The sequence below is a fragment of the Peromyscus eremicus genome, chromosome 4, assembly GCF_949786415.1.
Source record: "Peromyscus eremicus chromosome 4, PerEre_H2_v1, whole genome shotgun sequence".
Classification (NCBI taxonomy): Eukaryota; Metazoa; Chordata; class Mammalia; order Rodentia; family Cricetidae; genus Peromyscus; species Peromyscus eremicus.
In genome coordinates, this window is record NC_081419.1 from 46,549,019 (window position 1) to 46,564,705 (window position 15,687).

General features: G+C 41.2%; 1 protein-coding gene across 4 annotated transcripts in view; it reads right to left on the reverse strand.

Moving 5' to 3' along the window:
• The window catches only part of Stk39 (serine/threonine kinase 39), a 280,274-nt gene that overhangs the window by 89,818 nt on the left and 174,769 nt on the right, over positions 1-15,687 (reverse strand). For all 4 annotated transcript variants that reach the window (XM_059260604.1, XM_059260606.1, XM_059260605.1 and 1 more), the window contains 2 exons: positions 14,807-14,869; positions 12,024-12,091 (listed from right to left, as the gene is read on the reverse strand). In XM_059260604.1, coding sequence (XP_059116587.1) covers positions 12,024-12,091; positions 14,807-14,869 — 131 coding nt within the window. The remainder of the gene's footprint in view (positions 1-12,023; positions 12,092-14,806; positions 14,870-15,687) is intronic.

Sequence of the window (15,687 nt, forward strand, 5' to 3'; positions counted from 1 at the left end):
TGAAATTTGTATATACAAAACATGACACCCTATACTACCTTGCATCGTATATATTTACATATCTCTATCACATCACCAAGACACTGGATTAGCATAAGACTCAGATGCCTGCCCATCTAAGCAAAGTAGCTTCAGGACCACAGGAAATGCACCTAAGAGCTCAGATCTTCCCTTTTCATCTGTTGGTAGCAAGTGCAGATTGAGAGGAAACATTAAATCAGGCAAGTGATGGGATATGCTTTTGAAATTAGCTAACACCACAAACACTCACTGACATTTCAATCATCACCTTTAACATCCCCCAGGAAAATATTTTCAGGTATTTCTGTCACAACATTAATGATGAGTTTATCAGAAAACATTGTTAAAAGAATATTCACAGAGAGTGTTAATGAGAAGACTGAAGGCTTAGCAGTCCTACTGTATATTCATTTCTAAACGTATTCAAGACAGAACTGAATAAAGCAAGGCCGCCACAGGGTCAAGTGGAGAAGCACGAAGACTGATGTGCTCAGGAGAGTGAAGATCAACACCAGTTCTGCTTAAAGCAGTGATTCTCAGCCAGCCCCACAGGGGTCACATATTAGATATCATATCAGGTCACATATCCTGCATGCCAGATGTTTACAATATAATTCACAACAGTAGCAAAATTACAGTTGTGAAGTAGCAACAAAATCATTTTATGGCTGGAGGTCACCACAACATGAGAAACTCTATTAAAGGGTCTCAGCATTAGGAAGGTTGAGAATCACTGGCTTAAAGGCTTTGTAGTGCTGGAAAATTACTACAGGACTTTGAACCTTGCACTCTTACCTATGAAATGTCAGTGCCAGTAGTGATGTTTTAATGTTATATGTGATGATTAAGCAAGACAAAGCACATAGCATGCTTATCATAGTATCTGTCACACAGTGGACACTTCACCATTTTGTAGGATGTCACTAATGATAAGCAAACATACAACAATTTCTCCAATTCTCAAGGAAAAGAAAATACTTGAACATGAACATCCAAAGAGTTAAGTAAAATGACAAATATATTTCAGATGAGAGAACTGCATTCTAATAATTTGTCACCTACAAAATAATACATTATCACTTTATTGAAAAGCAAAAGTAGTCTTGTCGGAAATAATGAAAGACTGCAAGTCACTTACAGAGGCCAGCAGCCTGACACTGCCCCCTTGATGCCTCCTACCTATTACCCTGCTCAAAATGGAGCTACTGAAAAGCATAAACACTGGTTACTATGGGAACAGGCAAACCAAAGATAACATCCAGACAAAAAGGCTCTCGCCTACTCCCAACCACTCCTAGCTCCCCTTTTGTGTCTTCTATTACATTTATCGCTTTCTACCTGCATTCGAATCATTTCTGCAGAATCTGATCTCTCTGCCTAGGAGGAGACCTCTTGGAAGGGAGAAACCTTGTCCTATTCATCTTTGTCTCTTCAACAAAGTCTTGCACAAAGAAGGTAGTGAATAAGTGGTTTGTTGAGAGGGAAGGGGGGAGGCATGTGGTAAAATGCTTTGCATAACCAAGCTCAATGCCCATAATATTTAACCTCTGGGGGGAAAATTAATCAAGGCTCCCGGCCACTTGACTAGAGAATTATGCAATTAACCCTATTTCACTAGCTGGAAAACGAACTAATTACTCCTGAACAATGACATGATGAGAACAGAATTCTGGTGTACTCATGCTAACACAGTGACCAACACTTTCTAATAAATTAGCATTCGTTACAAAATCGTAATTTTCTACGTGCCTTCCCTACGGTATGCCTTTTATGGGGAATATTAAAACAGTAAGTAAAAAAAGGTAATGATTTGCTATGCTTTAGAGTTTCTGTTAAGTTATATTCTATTCCAGAGACTGCCTTCCCCTCCAAACAGGAAGCTAGTATATTTACCTGGGGCCTTGGCTGGCCCATCAGGGTATGATGACACTGTTACATTAGAACAAGCTGAATTCACTGGAGCAAATTAATGGGACATACTGTGTTAGAGAATCTACATACACCAAATGCTGTGGTTGCAAAACTTAAAATGCAATCTACACAGCTGAGCTGACAGTGTATGAGCAGCAGTGAACACAAAGGAATAGACATATCAACACAACTTAAAAACACTGCTTTTTTAAATAAATGATTTGATTCTAAAACCTGAGTGTTTCATGTGAAATATGCCATCTTTGTTTCCATTATTTGTATTTTATGCATATTAGTATTTTGCCTGAACATACATCTGTGCACACATGTGTATAGTACCCTCAGAGTCCAGAAGAGGGTTATCAGATCCCCTAGGACTGAAATTACAGAGAGTTCTGAGAAACCATGTTCATGGGTTATTGAACCCAGGTCCTCCAGAAGAGCACCTAGTGCTCTTAACTGCTAAACCGTATCTCCAGCCCCCATGCCTACTTTTGGAAAGGATTTATACAACTGTATTTGTGTGGCGGTGGAGGTGTGCCTGTGGAGATGAGGACAGGCCATCAGATCCCCTGGAGCTGGAGTTCCAGGTGGTTGTGAGCTGATCAGTGTATGCTGGGAACCAAACTGGGGTTGTCTGCAAGAGCAGCAAGTACTTTGAATCACAAAGCCCATATTTTTATTTAACTATAAGTACATTAATGGTAAAATACTTATACATTGTTACTTGACTCAATTTAAAAAAATGATATAACCATGTTGTGACAGCATGTGAAACACAAGGTAACATAATTGGAGGCATCCTCTTGAAGTACATCCAAAAACACTTTCTGACCTTGTGCCTTATTCTATGATCCATATTTTATCTTATATTACATATAACCTAACTATACAGAATATGGAGAATGAAACATTGGTCAAGTACATACAGGAAAAATAATCTACATTTTACCCATGTCCAGATTTGACACAGAGACCAAGGATTTAAATCCATTTTCTCAATCTTATGTCTAATGGAGCAGTTTTTAAAGCTAATTAATATTTTTCAAGGGAAAATTAAGACTTTTGTCTTCTTGGTCTTTTGTCTATGAACACAAATGCATGAATAAAAGAGACATACACTACCAAGACCCACAATGCATTTGTCTTTTCTTACAGAATGCACCATTTTGAAAGTCAAAGATTCCCCAATTTCCTATCCTTGGAATGGAGATGACCTTTCTAGGAGAAGCTGGAGAAGGCTGATAGGTACACAGATATTTAATGTGGATCTTTTCAGAAGAAAAGAGAGGAGGCTGATGGGTTAGAAGGAAGACATGTTCCTAGCAAGCAAGTCTATAAAATTTTGTCCCAAAAAAAGTCATAGTGACCTTATAAAAGGTAGAGCAATCAGCCACTCACGTGGTATTAGTTAAGGATTGATGAAAGGCTGGCTTGAACTGAAGTCTTCTCCTCCATAGTTTGTGGAGCACAACATGTCATGCCACATAGCCTCAGGGGACAAGGACAGCAAGTACATTTGCTAATACCAACATACTATGGAGGCCAGTGATTTCAGAGTGCATGCACACACGCACACATATGGAGGTATATACATGTTTTAGGGTTTCAATTGCTGTGAAGAGACACCATAACCATGGCAACACTCACAAAGGAAAACATTTAATTGGAGCTGGCTTACAATTTCAGAGGTTTAGTCTATTATCATCATGGCAGGAAGCATGGGCAGCATGCAGGCAGACATGGCGGTGCTAGAGAGGTAGCTAAGACCACTATATCTTGATCCACAGGCAGCAGGAGACGACTGTGTACCACACTGGGTGCAACTTGAGCATGAGACCCCAAAGCCTGACCCTACAGTGACACCCTTCCTCCAACAAGGCCACACAGCCTAATAGTGCCACTCCCTATGGGCCAAGCATTCAAACACATGAATCTATGGGGGCCATTCCTAGTCAAACCACCACAAAGTATGTATATGTAGATGAGCTATGAGACTCGATGAAGTTAACATGACTTTTTTTTTTTTTAATCCACCTTTCTATCAGCCAAGACAGTGCAGGATATAGTTATCTGGGCCAAAAGGTAACACAATGGTTCTAGAAAAGATTTCAAATGCAGAGTATATATGAAGAAACTGCATGGCCAGGACCAACACTGAATGGCAGGTTTTGAATCTCAAAGAACTTGTAAGTTCAGAGATTCTAAGAGGAGGCTGGGTCTCTGGGAGAAGCTGATGTGAGAAGGGATCACACAGGTTTTATTTTGTCAACTTGATAATAAAGACAGAATTACTGGAGAAGAACCTCAATTAAGAAAAAGCCTCCAAAGCTGGGTGTGATAACACACACCTTTAATCCCAGCACTCGGAAAGCAGAGGCAGGAAGATCTCTGTGAGTGAGCTCAAGGCCAATCTGGTTTAAGTTCCAGAACAGTCAGTGGTACACAGTAATACCTTGTCTCAAACAACAACAATGGGGGTGGTGTCTCTACCAGATTGCCATAGGTAAGCCTGTAGAGGTATTTTCTGATTAATGATTGAGGAGGGAGGGCCCAGCTCACTGTGGGTGGTGCCATCCCTTTGCAAATGACCTTTTTCTATATAAGAAAGCAGGCTGAGCAAGCCATGAGGAGCAAACCAGTAAGTAGCACTCCTCCACAGCTTCTGTTTCAGTTCCTGCTTCCATGTTCTTGCCTTGACTTCTCTCAGGGGACTATGGCCCTTGAGTATGTAAGTCAAATCAACCCTTTCCTCTCAAAGTTGCTTTTGGTCATGGTGTCTTACCATAGCAATAGAAACCCTAACTAAGACACACCATCTCTCTCCTTACCAATCTTCGGATTCTTACCTTGGCATCAACTGTCCCAGCCCTCTGCTCTCCTCTGCCTTCCATTGTTCCCCAGATTCTGCTAGCCATACTTAACAGCTTTAATGTCAAGCATTAAAAGTTCCAAAGTCAGTTCCTGAGCCCAGCCTGCCTCCAGCATAGGCTTAGAAGCCATCTTATATTAAACACAAACTAGGCTCAATCCTGTTAAAGATTAAATCTGTTTCTCAAGGACTGGGCTTTCCCCCACCTGTAACCTAAAGGTTCTGTACTGCCTGTTCCAGGTAATGGCAATCATGTCTTTGTTTCAAAAAGTTGTAATAACCATCTTGCAACCCTATCTTTGTTTCAAAAGGTTGTTGTGACTACCTGTTGTTATGACTACCTTGGTAAGACCACATTGCAACTATGTCTTTGTTTCAGGAGACAGTTATGACTAACTCGTTATGTTTATGTTCTCCTCCTGTAACCCCACCTATTTTGCCTGCCAAATCCCCCATTTGGAAACCCCCTACCTCTGAACTATAAAAACCTCATCTTCTTCATGTGCAAGGCTGACCCTCTCGAACTTCCCCTTTAGGAGGAGGAAGCCCGTGTATACAAGCAAAAAGGCTTTCTTTAACTAATTTGGCAATGATGATTTGGTGGTCTTTCTCCTTGCACCTTTGAGATTAACAGCATCTAAATGCCTACTTGACATATGTACATTGACACCTAATAGGCTGAATAGGCCTAACATGCCCAAAACAAAACTCTTGATTCTACCCCAAACTGAAACTCCAACTCTCTTGTCCATCTCAGGAAATAAATATTATGACTCCACTAACAATATTTTCAGTTAAGGCCTAGAGTGAACTTCTTCCCAAAACGATCTTACTGCCTCCATGAGTCACTACCCTGGTCCGGTCTACCTCTAGTCACTGCAGTCAAAGATTATGACTCCACTAATAACATTTTCAGTCAAGGCCTAGAGTGAACTTTCTCCCAAAATGATGTTACTGCCTCCAGGAGTCACCATCCTGGTCTGAGAAGTCCAGTCACTGCAGTCACCTGATGAGCAGCTCTGTTCGCCATGTGGCAGTGTCTCTGTGTGGTCAGTGGCCCTGCAATGTGTGACTCATGAATAACCTTTGCCTTGCAAATCCCTCTGACTCCCATCGGTCCCTGCATCATCTCTACACTCCCTGACCTAGAACCTAGACCTATTCTCTAATGAGAACTACCTAGATGAACCCCATAACACAGTATTTAAGGGAATAATCATAAAACTCATCAAAGAATTTAATAAGTTTAAAGAAGACATGAGTGCCTTATTAAAGAGGATAATAAGAAATTCCTGAGTGATGTCCAAGAGAACAGAAATATAGGACTGAATCAAATGGCTCAGGCAATTTAAGATTTAAGAACCGAATTCAGTAAAGAAAAAAGTCAAAGAAAACTCAAGCGGAAATTAAGATAGACTTGAAAAACACAACAGCCCAATTAGAAAACTCAAGGGAAATCCTTGCAAACAGAATGGGTTAAGTAGATGATAGATATCAAGACTTGAAGATAAAGTAGAGGAACTGGAAAACTTAAATTAAAAAGGTGAAAACTAAACACACACATACAAAAAAAAAAAATCCAAGAACTATGGGACACCAGGAAAAGGCCAAATCTTCTAATTATAGGTTCAGATGAATGAGAATATTTCCAGGTCAATGGCACAGAATAACTCAACAAGATCACAGAAGAAAACTTTCCAAGATTAAATAAACATATTGCTATCTTAGTGTTTCTACTGCTGTAGAGAGACACCGTGGCCACAGAAACTCTTATAAATGAAATCATTTAAGTGGGCCTGGCTTATGTTTCAGAGGCGTAGTCCATTACCATCATGATGGGAAGCATGGCAGCACACATGAGACTTCTACATCTGGATCAGCAGGCAGCAGGAAGAGAGAGTGACACTGGGCCTGGCTTGAGCGCCTGAAACCTCACAGCCCACTCCCAGTGACATACTTCTTCAAACAAAGCCACATCTACTCCAACAATGCTACACCTCTTAATAGTGCCACTCCCTATAAACCTATGGGGGCAATTTTCATTCATACTACCACAATACCCATACATATACAAGAATCATACACAGTACCAAATAGAAAGGGCCAGAAAATGAAGTTTGCATAGCATATTACTGTAAGAATGCTAAATATATTCTCCATAAGGCAGCTGCAGTGATTGTTTTAAAGTTTAGCTCAAATCACACCACATTTCTGCTCACAGGCTGCCTGATCCTGTAACAGTAAAGACAAAGTCTTTTCCAGAAGCTACACAGGCTACATACCTGGGCTCCCACACTAACTCTGACCTCATCCCCTGCCCATGACTCTGCCCACACCGGTTTCCTGGTACTTCTATAAGTGCTCATCAATGCTTCCTGAACAGAACCCTTGCCAACACCACTCACTCTACCTCAAGGCTTGATTCTTAACTAGGATGTCTACAGTCTAATGTGACCTTATTTAAAGAGATCTTCTGGGGATTTCAGAGCTCTAGAATGTTCCTAACAGTTCTTCCCTGACATACGTGGCTGTACTTCATAACCTTCTCCCTTGGTATGAAGAAGACTAATGCACAGGGTGAGAGTGCCTTGGGTTCAGTCTTAAAGACAATGGAGAACCTAGCAAAGCTGGTCCTGCACTTCTGACTTACAGGAATGATGAAACAGTAAGTGGGTGTTGTTTCACATCACCATTTGGGATAACTTTTTACACAGCAATATAAAACTAATACACTTGTCTTAGTGAGGGATACTATTGCTGTGATGAAACACCATGACCAAAGCAACTTAGGGTGGAAGGGGTTTATTTAGCTTATGTTTCCAAATTGCTGTTCACTATGGAAGGACACTAGGACAGAACTCAAGCAAGGCAGGATCCTGGAGGCAGAATCTGATGCAGAGGCCATGAAGGGGTGCTGCTTACTAGCTTGTGCTGTGGGATGGTCTGTATGTCAAGTGTGTTGCTGATTGGTCAGTAAATAAATCACTGATTGGCCATTGGCTAGGCAGGAAGTATAGGCGGGACAAGGAAAAGAATTCTGGGAAGTGGAAGGCTGAGAGAGAGACACTGCCAGCCGCCATCAGGACAAGGAAGATGTAAGGTACCAGTAAGCCATGAGCCATGTGGCAAAGTAAAGATTAATAGAAATGGGCTAAATATAAGAGTAAGAGCTAGACAATAACAGGCCTGAGCTAATGGCCAAGCAGTTTATATAATGTAAGAGTTCGTGTGTTTATTTTATAAGTGGGCTCTGGGACTGGCGGGACTTGGTGGCGGGAGCTGGAAAGAAATTCTCCAGCCTGAGAGAGATTTGCCCTGACCGTGGGCCAGGCAGGAAAACTCTAGCTACAAATGGCGCCCAACGTGGGGCAAGAGTTTCCACCTAAAACCTGAGTAAAAAGATTCTAAAACGGAGCTAAAAACAGCTCCTAGTTGTCTCTTTCAAGCTAGCGGCAGCCTGCGTGTTTGAGCTACTATGGCGGGTTCCTGGCGTGCATGCTCGACCTATAGTATGGTGGGAATGAGGCCTCTGCAAGTGGCACGTTAAGCTGTGTGGTGGATTTAGCCTTTGCTAGTACAAAACAAAAAAAAAGAGGTTTCTGGGCTACACGCTACTTTGGTAAAAGCGTAGACCCATTTCTGAGAGTTACGGCTCCCAGAGCTGGCGGAAAGCGGACCACCGCCATGTTGGGAAGCTGAAGTGGGCGGAGCCAGCAGCCACTGCGCCGGTTTCAGGCTTAGAAGGCTGCAGTTTAAAAGAAATAGGCTCAAGCTAATATAAAAAAATAAGCCACGTAAAGATGGCTACCACACAGAGAATCTGGATTATGTTCTCTTTGATATTCGTAACTGCAGAAAAACATTTGATTGTAAAAGCTGTTGAGTTATGCCAAAATGTATATTTTAAAGGTACCTTGACTTCAAAATTTGGATATAAGGATATGTTGCTTTGGAAAAGAGTCTCTGCTTTTGTTTCCACAGAAAGCCAGAGACTATGGATTTGTTCCAGATTAAGATACATCAGGTTTGACCAGCCAAGACCCCCTGAAAGGTCTCCAGTGACACCATGGCCCAGATGATTCAACATTCAGAATGGTTTCAAGGCAACTGGCTCAGACGATACAGCCTCACGGACTACTCCATGATCCTAAAATTTTCTTTGTGTCCCCATAAGATACAGCGCCCCCCTCCAGCAGGAAGTAGTAAGAGAAGCTACGCCCAAATTCCCAAATATACCAAGCTGGCTTTAGAGATGGAATTGGCTCACTCCCCCTCTAAACCCAGACATATTGCTCAAAAAAAAAAAAATGGTTAAGAGATTCTTGTGTCCCAAATCAGAAGAGCCCTCTGGTGTGGGACAGACAAAAACCAATATTTTTATTTAAAGCAGGTTGATTATAAATACAATCTCTTTCTAAAGAAAAAAAGGGGATAGTTTAGATATGATAGGATGAAAGGGTAGATTAATGAACCTACTTTTAAAGAGTAACAACTTGTTTAAAATGTTTTACATCGCTATAGATTTTAGTTTATTGATACAAGTTTAAACTTAATTTTGTTATACTGTATATATATTTCTATTCTTGTTTGAGGTATTATGTTTATGTAACTCATTTAAAATTATAATGGATAATTAAAAAATAGATTAATAATTAGTCATCTATGATAATATTTGTAGCCATGTTAGTTAAGTCTTCTAGGTATACATAGATATATTTCAGATAGATAGGTAGTCTTCAAACACTTCAAAGACCTACAGAATATGGCATTTAAAATGTTTTAAAAATTTAGACTTTTTGGACAGTGAGACATGTCTGCTCCTGACAGCACCGATTTACTTCAGAGAGGAGGATGGGCATCGAAGACACTCCATATGGAGTTTATCTTCACCTTGACAAAAATAGCCATTTGGGCAAGAAACTGTTCTTGCCTGGACTGTCTGATCAACTGGACATGCAGGACCCATACAAAGGTGACCACTGAACTTTGCTTGACAAAATGGTCCTTCAGGTTCCTGCTTTGCAGAGAAAACTGCCAGACATTCTACAGGACACAGAGAAAAGTGAATAAGAGACTCTAGGCCTGTGGGCTGAAGACAGATGCCCCAACTTTACAAGAAAACTTTGAATGACTGTCCAGGCTGCCAGCTGTCTCTGTCTACCCTACAAGACTCCTAAAAGTTGCTTATATCCTTCTCCATTTCTCAGGTAGTAGTATATCCTTCTGAGGTCTTTGATGTGGTTAAAGACTAGATACTTACAATTTTCCTTAGTTATAATAAAAGATAAATTAGATATAAAACCTTAAACTTACAAATATAAGATAGATAGGATCTCTTCTTTAATATTGTAACTGTAATTCTTGCTTGATAATTGTTTTGTTATATGTAATTTTACTATGTTAAAGTTAAAACCTTCCTTTTTAAGAAAAGAAAAGGGGAAGTGCTGTGGGATGGTCTGTATGTCAAGTGTGTTGCTGATTGGTCAGTAAATAAATCACTGATTGGCCATTGGCTAGGCAGGAAGTATAGGCGGGACAAGGAAAAGAATTCTGGGAAGTGGAAGGCTGAGAGAGAGACACTGCCAGCCGCCATCAGGACAAGGAAGATGTAAGGTACCAGTAAGCCATGAGCCATGTGGCAAAGTAAAGATTAATAGAAATGGGCTAAATATAAGAGTAAGAGCTAGACAATAACAGGCCTGAGCTAATGGCCAAGCAGTTTATATAATGTAAGAGTTCGTGTGTTTATTTTATAAGTGGGCTCTGGGACTGGCGGGACTTGGTGGCGGGAGCTGGAGAGAAATTCTCCAGCAACAAGCTTGCTCCCCGTGGCTTTGTCAGCCTGCCTTTTTATAGAACCCAGGACCACCAGCTCACGTGCAGCACAATGGGCTGTGCCCTCCAATCACAAACCAAGAAAATGGCCTACATGCATGCCTATAGCCCAACCTTATGGAGGCATTTTCTTAATTGAGGTTCCCTTCTCTTAAGTGACTTTAGCTTGCGTCAAGGTGACATAAAACTATTCAGTGCCATACCTTCAATAAATATATATATACCAACATCCCCTTCCTTTCTTTTCATTTCATGTAGGTTTTCCATTCAGAAAACTGGACATACAACAGACAAAATTTGATTATTTAAATCTCTACTCTGGTTTAAAGACAAAAACACCGATGGTCTACTTCATTCTTTGGCAATTGCTAAAGCCACTAATTGTACATATTCCTCAAAGCTATTGTTTTATAATAGTTTCACTCCTTGGCTAGAAAGTCTGCTCTAAATTAAATGTCACCAAGTACTCCTGCGGAGTTCCTCAGAAGGTATGTGGAAACACACTGCAGACCATACTCAACAGATGATCACATCTGCTCCGGTGGACTACGCTAACGCTGTGGGTTGGAAACCAAACTTGACCTTGACTATACACCCATTTTCCTAGCCACAACTGTGAACATGTCCATTAAACAACCCATGCTTTATGTGTGTAATTGTCAAGAGAACACACAGTTCCCCTTTGAACACCTTCAGAAATGTGACAGCATTCTGACTGGCCTGGTAAAGTGGGCTGTCTGCAATTAAGTTCAGCCAATTTTCCTTTCTCTTGAGATACTACATCCTTAACACAGAACATCTGCAAAAATAGACCTTTAAGTTTACAAGAGTCTTAAAATAGAAACAGCTTTCAGTCACCAGGCAATGGTCTGTCAGGCGCCATATTTGTATCCATTTCCTAGAAGAATGAAAGTGCTTTCAAAATACATCTGTCATTTCTCCACAGTGGCTGATCAAACCTGCCACTGAAAAATGTTCTGAACAGGCAACTTGTAGTACAAGCATGGTTTATTTCTGTCAGAAACTGACTGCTGGAGTGTGAAAGAAACTCATTAAAAATCTCTTACTGTGATCTTACATTGTTAAAAAGAAAAAAAAAGAAAGGAAGAAAAAAATGATAAAGAAAAAGGCAAGGGAAAAATGTAATGAAGGGTACATACGACCTACAGCCGTTCTCAAATGGTGTTTCTCTTATTAATCATTTTGCAAGCCACGAAAGGAGTGTAATTAGTTCCAGGAATATGGCATACACTGTTGTTTGGGAAAGAACACGTAAGTTAACAATTTCATCTTATCCTAATATTATGAAAAGTTAAAGGAAGAGGTCAGAACACTGCACTGCAGGAAAAACAAATGATGCAAAACAGGGAACAACGTTATTTACCTTAATCTTAAAACAAGGTTGACTGCGCAAGGACCTTCTCTGTAGTCTTCGTTGGCACTGGGTTGGCCCTTTGAAAACAAAACAACAGACAGTGTTGTAAGCTTTCTTGGGAAGAGGATGAATAAAACCATAGTATCTCTTGATCCTTGTAACCCTTTCTGGAAACTTCAAAACCAGTGCTTATCCCAGCAGGTCTTCTTTGGTTTCACAACACCTTTTTTAGAGCGGTCAGAAAGCCACTTAATTAACATCACGACCGTGGGTGCCAATGCGTCACACAGACAGCCTCAGTCATAGGATGGGTTTGGGAGTGGATGGCATTGCGGCAGCTAGTCCAAATTATAGCCATCCACCTAGAGTGGCACTCTGTTGGTCCAGAGCAAATGGCCACCATGCACTGGACCGTGGAGACGCATAGAGGTAAGGAACCTTACCAGGGCTGGTTGTGACACTTTTAATTCTAGCATTCAGGCCATGGAAACAGGAGAACTGCAAGTTTAAGTACAGCTTAGACTACACAACAAGAACCTGTCTCAAAAAAAGCAAGAGCTAGGGATGTGGCTCAGTGATGGAACACTCGCCTACTATGCGTAAGATGTTGGGTTCTATCCCCATACTATACCTGGTGGGGGTGGGATGACTTCGGTACATTAAATGTAAGCATCAGAGGTGAACACAGATTAATCAACATTTATTCTCACTGTACTTCTCACCTATCATCTTGATACAGCTCATCCATCATGGATACCTCTGTGACGGACTATTCCTATGACTATCTGGGCTTGATCAGATCTCCTTGTTGAAAAATAAAAGGGAAAGCAGGAAAAAGCAAAGATTTCAAGCCAAGCTTGGCTCTGCTGGGAACCTGCTATACAACCACAGGCAAGTAATTCTCAGAGCCTGTTGCTCCATTTACAAAATACGTAAGCCACCTGTCTCAAAGGGGTGCTGGGAAAATAAGAGATGTAAAAGGGAGCCATAAATTATAAAACGTTAATCAATACTGTACCCTTTTCCTGTTTACATCTTTTGCCTGCATACCCATACTTCCTCCTAATTTGTCTTTTATGGTGAGGCCAACTCCTACAGTTAGTTCACCTCAGGGTCTTTCACTGAGTTGGATGATAGAGTGTAAAGATCGAAACTGAACCCTGCTTCTGCCTCTGAGCAGCTGCATAGCCTTGCACAAGCCACTTAACCTCTGTATGTCTTTCTGCAGCTAGAAAAGACAAGGACTAGCTATCAGACCTGCGGGAGGCTTCCTGCAGTCATGAAACCCCTCTGAACCAACACTCCCTCAACTTACAGCTGCTCCATAAAATAGAGAAGCAGGTTAAGCACAAAGATATATAATCAGAATATCATTAGACAACAGAATACCTGGGCCTATCCCGGGGCTCTGTGTCTATATCCTTCCCTTGATAGCTTCACTGCCCAACACACTCACAGCACAGGCCCTCCCGTCATACACCTGTTATAAGTATGCATTATACATGCACTGCACAGTCACTTGACTATTATTTTAATAAGAAAAGTTGTAGAGATGAATTGGCCCATAAAATTCAATGATAAAAGAATCACCAAGAGAGGTTATAGAAATCCAATCAGAAGCAAGAAAGCAAAGAATCAATTAACCATGGTATTTGGTAGCTAGAGTTTAATAGACTTAAGAGTCATGTTCTTCCCTTTGCTTTTCGTCCACAGTACCAGTGATTTCGGAGCCACTTGGGTAATCTATTCCTTCTCAAAAGTCTGTTCTTTAGGGCTGAACATCTTGCAAAGGATGGTTGATAGTAATGATGTTCTTTTTCTTCATATCTACTTAAAGGGGTGGTTTCTGTTGTTGTTTTTAAGTCCTTGATTTGGGAGCACTATTCTGAAGTGTCTATTTGTCTAAAACCCTCAAGTTTTGCCTCATGTGTGGCTGTGGGTCTCTGTATCTGCTCCCATCAGTTTCTGGATGAAGCGTCTCTAATGACGATTAGGCTAAGCACCAACCTACAAGTACAGCAGAGTACCATTAGGAATCATTTCATTGACTTTTTTGATTTTTTTTTTTTTTTGCCAGTCCAGTTTGGGTCTATCCTAGGTATCTGGGCCTCTAGTTCCTGGCCATCAAGGCAGTGTCAAATGTAGGCTCACTCTCCTGGCCTGGGCCTGAAGTTGGACCAGTCATTGGGTTGGCCACTCCCAGAAATTCTATGTCACTATTTCCCCAGCACATCTTGCAAGAAGGACAATTGCAGGTAGAAGGTTTTGTGGCTGGTTTTGTCACCTCTGGAAACATTGCCTGGTTACAGAGGATGGCCAGTTCAGGCTCTGTATTCCCCGGTACTAGGAGTCGTCACTAGGGTTACCCTCATAGATTCCGGGGAATTTCCACTGCACTAGGTTTCCACATTGCCTCCCAAATGCCCCCCCCCAATTCCAGTCATCTCTCCAAGTACTCTCTCCATTCCTCACCCCTGTCTGATCCCTCCTGTTCCTCATCCAACCTTAATGAGGGTTTGTGCCTTGTCTTACTGTAACTTGTTATGTTATGCCACATTCAGTTGACATTCCTGGGAGGCCTGCTCTTTTCTGAAGGGAAATGGAGGAGGAGCGGATCTGGGGAGGAGGAGAGCTTGGGGTGGAGGGACTGGGAGGAGTGGAGAGAGGAGAAACTATAGTCAGGATGTAATGTATGAAGAATAAATAAAAAATAAATAAATAAGTTTCTTGAGTTTCTCTATGAAGCTGTCTACAAAGCATCTCAAATAGAAATGATTGGCAGAAGAACCCACCTGAGAGTCGTGCACGGAGAGGGACTGTATTTGCTCGGGGATGCCACCAGCGTTTACCGAGATCTGTTAAGAAAACTGATGTTAGGACAAAGGGAAGCCGGAGGGTGATGTCAGGCCTTGAGACATTACATCCTGATAATCGGAGATGATACTTTTTAGATGAACTTAAGCAGCAATATCTGGCAGAGTATGCTGCTGCCCCCCCCCTTATACTCCAGAGACCCACTTGTCCTACCATTCCGAATCTCATGGAAAAGGGAGAGGATCTGTGTCTTTAATAAATTCTGGGATGACCCACAGGATTTATGAGAAACAGCATACTCTAAAATAACAACTTGATCTTGTAGTATCATTTCATCTAACGTTAAGAGGACCTTGACGAAAGCATATGAAGAGTCAGCAAAACTTGCCTTGTACATCACTACTCTGAATAACTTTTCACTGTCGTTTAAACAAGTCAGAGTAAGTGTAGACACAACAAGAAAACTGTTTCCCTAAAAGAAATGCAAGAGTACAACTTTTCACTCAAGATTTCTACTCTGGTCCTAAGGTATTTCTGCCTCAAGCTCTACATTGGTGAACTCTACCCTGGAGCATAAACTTGAGAGACAGTCAACACCACCAACAAAACCCACCACACCCAGGGAGAAACAGCAATGAAAACCATGAGTGGGATCTTATTTCTAATGTATTACCAACACTAAAATCATCTGAAACCTTTGCAGTGAGCATGCTCTAAAATCTAAGAGTATGAAATTCTTCTTCTCTGCACTCAATTCAAAAATAACTTCACTCATACTGAAGTGACGGGGCACAGTGCATTGATTAATGCCTCTGATTCACTCTGAAATGCATGGAAAAGTTAAGGGGGGCAAAGTGGA